Genomic DNA, 11,448 nt, shown 5'->3' with positions numbered 1-11,448 from the left:
AGAAATAATACATAACACCTGGTCAGGTCCACTAACCATTAATGTTTGACCCATTCTTATGTGAAACTGAACACAAAAATTCAGTTTGGTTGAAAATTCTAACCATTGGATTCGAGCAATCATTCTCAATGATTACACTAGAAATCAACCATCAAGATAATTTTTAATGGATAGAACTAAGAAGAATCGTGATAAGCTGACTTACCCATGTGGCATACTCAATCGACACTCCCGACGTGACAGGCTTGAAAACTGTAGATTTACTTTCCTCGATCAGGATACAGAACTATAGTTCCCCGTAAAAAGGTGCAGTTTTGTATCTCGAGAATAGCAGATCTATGCTTTTCAAGCTTGTCACGTTTGGGGAGTCGATTGAGTATGCCACATGGGTAAGTTAGATTATCACGACTCAATGAATAAAGGATGATTTTAGACATACCCCTGCACCTTTTGGTGAATATTAATTTGGATTTTCCCTTTGTTTTCAAACTTCTCTTGTAGACTAATAAAAAGACCTAAGTGCCCTCTTCTTCAATCTTTTGCCAAAAATCTTCAATTTTCCTTACCAAAATTAACTACTCACATTGAACCTTTTGAATAAAATCTTTTAGCATCATCTTCAATCTTAAATTTCCATCTACTTCAACTTTAAGTCTCAAGAACAAGATAGGATTTATTATTATTATTATTTTTTTGACCTTGTCTTCATGAGTCATCAGTTCCCAACCCTAACATTATGTTTGGATTGAGAGAAAGGGAGGGAATAGAAATTCGTTAAGAGAATAGGAGAGAAGAGTTTCTCTCCACCATGTTTGGATTGACCGTAGAGAAATTGAGATAGCTTTGAAATTTTAATATGTCTTAAAAGAGATCTAGGGATAGAGTTGGAATTATAAAATATTTTAAAAGGTCTCTTCGTTTCTCTCCAAATCTCCCCACTTTTGAAGAGAAAGAAAACTCACTTTTTTTTTCCTTCTCTTATTTTCAATATTTTCTCTTCTCTCCTCAATTTAACAATCCAAATAAGAGAAATGGAGAGAAACTCATTTATTTCCTCTTCTCTTCTCTCCATTTCTCTCAATCTAAACCCAACGTAAAAGATACTTACCATATATAAAAGTAGAAGAGTTTGAAGATAACATTTTTTTTTTGAGAAAAAAAAAATCAATAGGTATTGGCTAGAAGTTGAAGATGAGGGTATTTAAATCATTTTCATTAGTCTACGAGAAAAGACAAAGGTCAAAGTGGGCAGCATGTGATCAATTTGAGAATATAAGGGGTATCTTAAATATTCACCAAAACATGAAGAATAGAACAAATTAAGTATTAAAAGTTGGCCCACACCTTTAATTTGGTAATAGGTCATGGAAGATTGGAAGTGAGTGACTGAGAGACTGTCTAAGGTGGTAGTACTATACTAATAAATTACTATGAATAATACTAAGCTCACTCAAACAAATTCATTTTAGTATTAGTTTAGATTAATACTAAACCAATCCACTTTGATCAGAGATATATCAGTTGATGAAGAAGTTCCGTAAGCATCCCTCCGTCTTTGCCACTTACGACACACCCACCTTCATGTGCTACATGCCAGATATCATGACCTCTCTCTCTCTCTCTCTCTCTCTCTCTTCAATAACTCTATCCTCTCTATCATAAGTTTATAATCTCTCTCTCTCTCTCTCTCTTCAATAACTCTGTCCTCTCTATTATAAGTTCATAATCTCTCTCTCTCTCTCTCTCTCTCTCTCTCTCTCTCTCTTTCATGATTCTTTTCTTCCAAACATGCCAGAATTCCACTTCTCCCTCTCAAGGTAATCTTTATTATCTAATTCAATTATATTTTATTATTATTATTATTATTTTATTTTGCTATAAATTGAACTTTCTTACAAGATATGATTCAAATAGCACCTTAAAGAACACCGATTTGGTTACTTATTATACAGGTGGATTGGAACAATCTGGAACCGAAAGACCAATTCAGAAGAAGAAAATAACGAAGACGAAAATCCAATCTCAAATTCCGTAGAATGTTATGCATGCACACAATTCGGTGTCCCAGTCTTCCACTCCACTAGTTGTGATCAAGCTAACCCTCCTGAATGGGAAGCGTGTGCCGGATCCTCATTGATCCCGATTCGGAACCGCCACAAACCACTATCAAATTCAACAACAACTAGTTCAAATCGTCGATCCTTAACAGGACCTTTTGGTCGTGTTCTCGATCCGCGAAGCAAACGAATCCAAAAATTGAATCGAGCGTTCTTAATCGCTCGAGGCATGGCTCTTGCTATCGATCCGTTGTTCTTCTACGCTCTCTCAATCGGTAGAGATGGAGCGCCTTGTCTCTACATGGATGGAGGATTGGCTGCTATAGTCACTGTGCTTCGCACGTGTGTGGACGCTGTGCATTTGTGCCATTTGTGGTTACAGTTTCGTCTTGCTTACGTGTCGAGAGAATCGCTGGTGGTTGGATGTGGGAAACTCGTGTGGGACGCACGTGCTATTGCTTTGCATTATGTGCGGTCGTTTAAGGGATTCTGGTTCGATGCTTTCGTTATTCTGCCAGTGCCTCAGGTTAGTATTACCATTTGGTATTGAGTTTCTGTAAGGTTATTTATGTAATTTTCTTCAGAAGCATAAGATTCTTTTCTTCTTAAAATTTTCATAAAAATTTTGGATTTTTTTTTATTTTATATAAATGATATTTTTAGAATTCTTTTCAAAATTCATCATTTTCAGCCTCTCTAAAAATCTTATCTTATTGTTGAAATTGTTATTATTTTTTAAATTATTGGATAAAAATAAAATGTTTATATTAGCACACCAATTCTTTTGCTCATAACACACCAAACTATGTATAATTATAAAGTATAAACCACCATCTAATTTTGAAAGATTGGTGTGTTGTTAATAAAAGTTAATGTGGCAATAGAATCTCTCTAAAAATATTACCGGAGATTAAATTTATTGATTTTTTTTTTATTGAAAAATGCTAAACTGACTTTGTTGGACATTACGTTCAACGCCGTGCTGATGTGACAATGCATAGAGAACCATTGATATTTTAACTCGAGTGAAGAAATTTATGATTATTTGTGCATTGTCACATTAATGCAGTGTCCAACGAAGTCAGTGTAGCATGACTCTTTTTCAATTTATTCGATTAGTCTCATATTTAACATAGGAAAATATTGAAGTGACTGCGCAGGACATTGTATTGACGTGGAGGTGTGTACACATCTATGGTTTGGTGCGCATCTCCACATTAGCACCGTGTCTTGTACAATTACTCCAACACAACTCTTCGATATAAATTACTTTATTTGAAAGAATCATACTAGAGTGATTATGCAGGACATTGTGTTAGACACTATGCTGATGTGGAGGTGTACGCAGAACCATAGATTTTTGAGTCTTGATTTTCTAACTGGAAAAATTTGACTTGGTGCGCACATAGTTGATGTGGCAAAGGCACAGAACCATAGATCTTTTTCTTTAGGATACAAAAAGAAAATAATCAACGGTTCTGTGTCCTTACCACATCAGCCGAGTACAAATTGAGTGAAAATTTTCGAGTCAGAAAATCATTAGCATAGATTTTTTCACTCTTAGAAGAAGTGAATCTATGTTTCAGTGCGAACCTCCATGTCAGTACAGTGTCTAACGTAGTGTCCTAGGCAATCCCTTCAGCATTTTTTTATATATATTAAAAGAAGAGTTATGCTGGAGTGGCCTCAAGTCGGAATCTCATATTGCACTTCTTAACGTGAAAATGGATAGGAATTATAAATTTTTTTCACTTGTACTTTTCAATGAAAAGCATCTATAATTCCCATACACTTTTGATGTCAAGAAGTGTGATATGAGGTCCTAGCCTAAGGTCATTCTAAACATTATTAAAAAAATATGAATTTTGTTAGAATTATGCTAGTGTGACATCAACGACGGACATCTTGATGTGGTGATACACGTGATCGTAGATGTGTTTTCTCCGAAATGTGAATAAAACATATATACGAACAATCGCACGACATCACGTCTAGATGTTTCCTATATGACCCAATGAGCTCACTCGAACATTAATCATTTTTGTTGCCATGCCTCCAATTGCAACGCATGGGTGAAGGGGGGGTTTAAGGGCAGTTGGGACATTTTAGCAATTTTAATCCTTCTGAGCAAAGAGTGAGAAATCGTTCGCCATCTTTTTCACTTTAACCTTTTTGCCACGTAGCATACTATAGGGCCCACTGCAACTACAACCCAGTAACGCACGAGGGATGGGTGACCACTGACAAGTTATAAGGGTAGTTTAGACATTTTAATAGTCCTTTCTGGCCTTCTGGGAAAACAATGAGGATGTGTTCGGTATCTTTCCACGTCATTTTTTGCCACGTAGCGTAGTGTATGGTCCACCATATTGGCCTCACGTGGTAGTTTCTAGTTTTCTATCACGGAGAACAGGTCGGTTGTTGGGCTCTAAGCCCAAAAACACAAAATAAAATAAACGGCCAAAAATTCCTGGGGGAGTGGGCCCAGATGGAGAGTATGTTACGTGATAAAATGGTACGCATAGAGTTAGGTATTGTTACACAACAGCAGGAGCATAGGATCGTTACCCGTTAGGTAGTCTAGTCACTTTCAGACAGTGTGATCACATGGTTGTCAAGTTATACCGTACTAACAGTGGGCCCCATGTTAAGGATTACTCGTTCACACAGACTGATTGGATCATCTAAGGCCAAGGCGCACGTATTTTGTTGACTTTTCTAACCTCAAACGACCCTTAAACCAACGGTTAAGATTCGTTGTAGTTAAGAATCGAATATCCGTTTTTAAAATCCTACTCTCGCCTGACCGATATCGAGTTGACTCGTCCACTGATATATTTAGAGAGCTGCTATTGGCACCCCAACTTTTATTTATTACAACCCAATTTCGTAAATTATTTGAAGAGATTCTATTGCCACACCAACTTTTGCTAACACCACCTCAATTCAATCATAAATAACCTAAGAATTAGCACATCTTGGGGTGGCATTAGCAAAGTTGGTGTGGTAATAGAAGCTCTCATTATTTATCAAACTCCAATTAAATATTAAAACACTCTTCAAACATTACAAAGGTTTGGCTCAAAGTATAATCTCAACACCACAAAACATTACAACACCTAGTTCAAACAATTTCAGTAGTTATTTACAACTGTGCTTAAATAAAATCTTAAATCTAATAAATAGAAATCTAAAAAGGAAAAAAGAGATAGTTCTATTTGCACCCCAACTTTTACTTATTCTCAACTAATTCAAACTAGAGTTATTGTTGGGATGTAATAGGAAATGGGGTGCCATTAGCAACTCTCTATGTTTATATTCCAATAACTCTACTTTTTTATTTTCTAATTATTTAGTGGATTAGAAAATGCTGAGTCAAAAAAATCATAATTTTATATAGATAATAAAAATTTAAATCATTAAAAAATATTTATTTTTATCAAAATTGTAGGTCCTTAAGCCTTTCATTATCCCTTCTCAAACTTCCTCTCAAGTCATGCTACTCTGAATTCTCGCTCATTTGTTTGCACCTGTAAATACATTTTGATCGTAAATTCAACAAAGTTTCAGTTTGAGAGAATGAAATTGCATATTTTTACCTTCCTTGATTAGATTTTTACATCCCTGATTATAGCACATGTTCATCTAATTGATTTAATTATAAAGATGCTGACACATTTCGACATGATTGTTTTTTTTACCAACAAATTTTTCATCTTCCTTCTCATGTGTCTATATGATGTCACGTGCTATCCTTTAACCGAGGCACGTCCAAACTTGTGATTCATATGGGATTCACTTTATTTTTTATTAGAATAAATGTAAATGTAACATTTTTCACTTTATTGTTTCAAAAAACGAGATTGATATAACATCGCCATTGGAGATGCTCTTAAAAATTGAAGGTTTGATAAGTCCCTTATTCATGGTTCATGGCCTTTGCTTTATCTTTTTCAATTAATTGTACATGGGTATTATAGACTTTTAATTGCTTTTGATGCGGATGACATAATCTTTATTTTGCAATTATTGAGGTTTGGCAACATGAATTAAATTTAATTTCTTCATTTAACGATCATAAATTGTATCTTTATTCAATGCATATCCTTTCATATCTTTTCTTGGTACATCTAGGTAGGTCCAAACAATCGATGATCCATAAGGACACTCGAATTCATAATTGGTAAAATGATCTTAGACATAATTTTATGAAGGAAAAGGACCTTTACAACCAACCCCAAATGATTGCAAAATTTCAAAGCCTCCATTCTGGCTATTTAAAGATTTTCTCAAAATACACATATAATATACTAGATATAATAGCAAAATAATGAAAAGATAGAAAAAATTAGAAGAGAAAAATCTAAAGTAAAGAAAATATCATTCTACCATTCTGTTTTTCTTACTGACAATTTTTTTTTTTTTTTGAATTTCCTGCAGACGGTTTTTTGGTTGATTGTGCCAAAATTGATCAGAGAAGAAAAGATTAAGCTGATAATGACAATCCTTCTACTGATTTTCTTATTCCAGTTTCTCCCTAAAGTCTACCATAGCATTTGCCTAATGCGAAGAATGCAGAAGGTCACAGGTTACATTTTCGGAACGATTTGGTGGGGCTTCGCCCTTAATCTTATTGCCTACTTCATTGCCTCCCATGTAAGAATATAATTTAATTTTTAGTCAAAATTTAAATTAATGCTTACCAAAATAAATAAATAAGCAAAATTTAATATTCGATTAACACATTTTCATGTCCATAGTTTACATTGCATGTACATTTAGAAACATTTTGCTAAAGTTGATTTCAGGTTTATTAATACACCTATATCATAGTGCAAGTATGTAAGTTTCTCATAAAATTCACCAATGTTTTGAACCAATATTGCTTTATCTTGATTTTAGGTGGCAGGAGGTTGTTGGTATGTCCTCGCGATTCAACGTGTTGCTTCGTGCCTAAGACAACAATGCAATAGAGGTACTAAGTGTAACCTCAAACTGTCTTGCTCAGAGGAGATCTGTTATCGGTTCCCATTACCATCAGATATGACCAACAACCCTTGTGGCAACAACTCTACAACTCTCAAAGTTCCCAACATCCCTGTTTGTTTAAATGGAAATGGACCGTTCCCTTACGGAATCTATAAATGGGCGCTTCCTGTTGTTTCTAGCAATTCTGTTGCTGTTAAGATCCTTTACCCTATATTTTGGGGCCTAATGACCCTCAGGTACGCTTCCCTTACGTATAAATTAAAAGGAAAAACATGGTTTATCACAATCTCTGCTATTTGTTTGAATCAATCTCATGGATTGCTTAGCATGGTTTCGATTGGATTGTAGAGTTGGATTTCACAGTAAGTTTTTGGCCAATTCAAAAAGTCGACCAATCCTTGTTTGACAAATATAAGTACTTATGCCTCTTAAAATTTCTAGTTTAAGAACTCAATCGGCTTGTCGATGAACATTGAGCTGGCATTAGCATTTTAGACTAAGATCTACATTGTTGGGTTGAACACAAATGTGGCTTGACTGAACACAGCCTATCAACACACCTTAATTTGCATTCTCAATAGCACTAATTGTAGAAAAAATAAATTAACTACTTAATGTAACTTCAATATATGTCAATAGGCAATGTTGTAACCCAAAACCCATTGCTTTTGGATCTTTGCTAGTATGAAATTTTATTTAATTAGTTTTTTAAATAAAAACACCTAATTCTTTATTTGAGGGGGGAAACGATGCTTATGTTTTTCTTCTTCACAGCACTTTTGGTAATGATCTTGAACCTACAAGCCATTGGATGGAAGTGATATTCAGTATAATTATCGTTCTTAGTGGGTTACTACTTTTCACGCTATTGATCGGAAATATTCAGGTAATTCCCATTCACTTTGTGTGTGTGCGCGCGTGCGTACATGTGTGTGCATGTATGTGTGTGTGTAGGTGATATTTTGAAGGGTATGGTTGGATCAAAACTGAGACTCTAATAATGCTAATAGGACTTGTCATTTGGTATAGGTATTTTTGCATGCAGTCATGGCAAAGAAGAGGACAATGCAACTAAGGTGTCGAGACATGGAATGGTGGATGAGACGGAGACAATTGCCATCACGTCTAAGACAGAGAGTTCGACATTTCGAACGCCAGAGATGGGCAGCTATGGGTGGAGAAGATGAGATGGAGCTAATCAAAGACTTACCAGAGGGTCTTAGGAGGGACATCAAGCGACATCTTTGCCTAGATCTAATCAAGAAGGTAACACAACTAAGCATAGTCATCGTAGTCAACGTGTTCACTTAATCTCCCTTGACATGAACCTATTCAACAATCTAATTAGCTAGTTTTGTGCTAATCTAAATTTCAATAAGTAGCCCAAGATACCACTTTGGAATATTCATTTTGACAAGAAATTATCTACATGCTCAAACAAAAAATAGGGACTATTATTAAGATTTGTTCTTATACTTGATTGTTTGATTCAATCACTTAACTTCCCAAATGTGTTAAAATAGATTTAAATTAAATCATGTTTGTTTTTGTTTAGGTGCCATTGTTCCACAATTTGGATGATCTTATCTTGGACAATATATGTGATAGGGTTAAGCCCCTTGTCTTCTCCAAGGAAGAAAAGGTACAAAATAACGCATCTAAAGTTATTTTACTCCATTGAAAAATGTCCGACTAATTCCTTAATTTCCTATTTAAATGATAAAGAACACACTTGAACTTCCTGCAGATAATTAGAGAAGGCGACCCAGTGCAACGTATGGTATTCATTGTGCGCGGGCAGTTACAGAGTAGCCAAACACTCAGTAGGGGCATGATAGCAACGTGCACACTAGGCCCGGGACACTTTCTAGGGGATGAACTACTTTCATGGTGCCTTCGTCGCCCATTCGTAGACCGCCTTCCTGCCTCATCAGCCACATTTGTTTGCGTTGAAGCAACAGAAGCATTTGGTTTGGATGCAAACCATCTCCGGTATATAACCGATCACTTTAGGTACAAATTTGCGAATGAAAGGCTTAAGAGAACAGCTAGGTACTACTCTTCTAATTGGCGAACATGGGCTGCTGTGAACATCCAATTTGCTTGGCACCGTTACAAGAGGAGGACAACTGGTCCAATGATTCAAGTAACCGAAAATGGTGATGGTAATCGTAGACTTCTTCAATATGCTGCAATGTTCTTGTCTCTTAGGCCACATGACCACCTCGAATGAAAGCAGAGGCGAGCAATGTATTTCAGCCAATTCATGAGCTAAAAGAATGTGGGTTGTTCTTGGTAGGATGAGAAGGCTACTGGCTCAATTCCAGGATATGGATCGTGTTATTGAAATGGAGAAAATTGGACGAAATTATTTTTCATGGAGAATAAAATTATTTGATCCACTTTATCTCTTTTTAGTTTTCTAGATAAGACCATGCAGCCTTGTGTCCAAAAATTGGGTTCCATTGAATAAATCATGTTCTTTCATTCAATTTTGCATTGGTTATGTCTTTAGTTATTTTTAAGTGTGTTCATATTAGCTCTCATTAATTTAATCCACATTATTTTGTGTCTTCTTCTCGCATATTAATTCATATACAAATTATCTTGTATCCATCCATAAGTGTTATATTGTTGGAGAAATATTAGAAAATAAAAATAAAAAATAAATTTACATTTGGATAGGATATAGCATGCTAATTAGAGCCATTTGTTGAAAAAGATAGTACCCCACACTAAAATGAAGATTGTTGTATATGGCTAGGCATTATAAACCTTTCTAGACTTTTTCTAGGATTTTTGTGTCCTTCATTGGGTCTCGAGTGTTAATGACCTTTATTTTAGGAAATCAGTTGGGTCATGCCGTGCGTGCGTGCATGCATGTGTGTCATGACAGCAGTGGGTAGGGGCACATCCCTTAGTATCTTTTCAAAATATTTCATAACAAACACTTTAGATTAAGGGGCATAATTGACAAAAGAGGATTTTCCTTGAGGGTTAAGTCACCTAGAAGAAGAATATAAAAGAGGAAGGAAGATTGAGAGTGGTAGAGAAATTCTCTTCCGTAAAGAAGAAGAAATCCTAAAGTAGATGAAAAGATATACTAAGTGTGTGAAAGAGGTGGAAGAGCATAGAAAGGGGTGTTCTTTGAAGACGAAGAAGAATTTGAGTTCCAAAGTTCCTAAAAGTGTAATGATTTTGTAACTCAACCCAACAGGGTAACTCAAAAACTCAACTGGCGTGTACCCTGCAAGAACCGTAAACTTTTTCCCTTAGGATACAAAACTAGACATCCCCATAAAACATGTGTAGTAGGCTTTTGGTGGCCAAGCATTGTTTTCCAATTGAATTGAGGTTGATTGATTTTAGATGGTCCACTAAGAAGTGATACTTTTTCTCACTTAGAATTTTGAACTCTCTCTCACACACACACTTTTGAAAAATGAAAGGTGTAGATACGTGATTTTTGAATCAGAAGATAACTCTGCGAGGATTTGGAGTCGTCACCATTCTTTTTGTAAAATTGTGTAAATAGTCATCTGAAAAGTATTTTTAGAAAAAATATTATCTTGACATCGTAGTGACTCTCGTACGGATAAAGTACCGGACTACTTAAGATCTAGGTAAGTGGTTTGATTAGAGAGAGGGGAAGGTGTTAGACACCCCTTTCTCTTAATCTAATGATGGTAACCTCGAAAGGCATGGTCATTTTCGGATAAAATGAAGTAAATAAAATGAAAAGAGTCGAATGATCGATAACTTGTACCTGTAGAAATGATTTTCTATATAGAAATCTAGCTTTGGGAACATAGTTTTGAAATTTGTTGGCTAATGCGTATGGGCCCATTTTCATGGGTTGAGAATGGTCCAATTATTGATTGCCTCAAAACAAGTTGAGTAAGGTGTGTGCAAATGATGTTTAAGGATTTAAAATGATTTTCTTTTGAAGGTGGTTACAACACCTACACTTTCGATCTAACCAAATTCTGATCTACTAGAGGTAGGGTAGGGGAGCACTACATCTTAGGAGCTTCCTAAAACAAAATCAAATAAAATAAAAAGAGTTAGTGGGGGGAAATATGAGAGGGAGATGGAGAGGGAAGAGGGGAGAGTGGATTTTCTCCAACCCACATTGAGGTCTTGACTTCTTCTTTTCTTCATCCCTTCTTTTTCTTCTTATTCTTAGGTCCTTTGTAGAATTATGTGAATGTTTTTTATAGGAGAGTTGAGTGGAGAAAAGTTGAATTTTTTTTCAATCCTTTAGGGTTTGAGAGCATGAGTCTCTTTTGAAAGACAAGTGGGGGGTATTTATAAGATTTTTGGATTGCTTTTAAGGTTAAAATTGTCAAAAGGGGGAGGTTAGAAGGTAATGACATGAGTTGTAGGTATGACAGAAACGTTA

General features: G+C 35.5%; 1 protein-coding gene across 1 annotated transcript; it reads left to right on the top strand.

The window, feature by feature from the left end:
• Window positions 1-1,547: 1,547 nt before the first annotated feature.
• Window positions 1,548-9,538, top strand: DND1 (Cyclic nucleotide-regulated ion channel family protein). Its single transcript, XM_086442551.1, has 8 exons — window positions 1,548-1,817; window positions 1,953-2,583; window positions 6,498-6,713; window positions 6,960-7,282; window positions 7,821-7,932; window positions 8,076-8,312; window positions 8,602-8,688; window positions 8,794-9,538. The coding sequence occupies exons 1-8, from the start codon at window positions 1,789-1,791 to the stop codon at window positions 9,277-9,279; spliced, it is 2,121 nt and encodes a 706-aa protein (XP_086298677.1). The 5' UTR covers window positions 1,548-1,788; the 3' UTR covers window positions 9,280-9,538.
• The last annotated feature ends 1,910 nt before the right edge of the window (window positions 9,539-11,448 follow it).

The sequence above is a fragment of the Akebia trifoliata genome, chromosome 5, assembly GCF_017979445.1.
Source record: "Akebia trifoliata isolate Shusen 1 chromosome 5, ASM1797944v1, whole genome shotgun sequence".
Taxonomy (NCBI): Eukaryota; Viridiplantae; Streptophyta; class Magnoliopsida; order Ranunculales; family Lardizabalaceae; genus Akebia; species Akebia trifoliata.
Note: the sequence above shows the minus strand (reverse complement) of the source record. Positions and strands in the feature narration are given on the sequence as shown.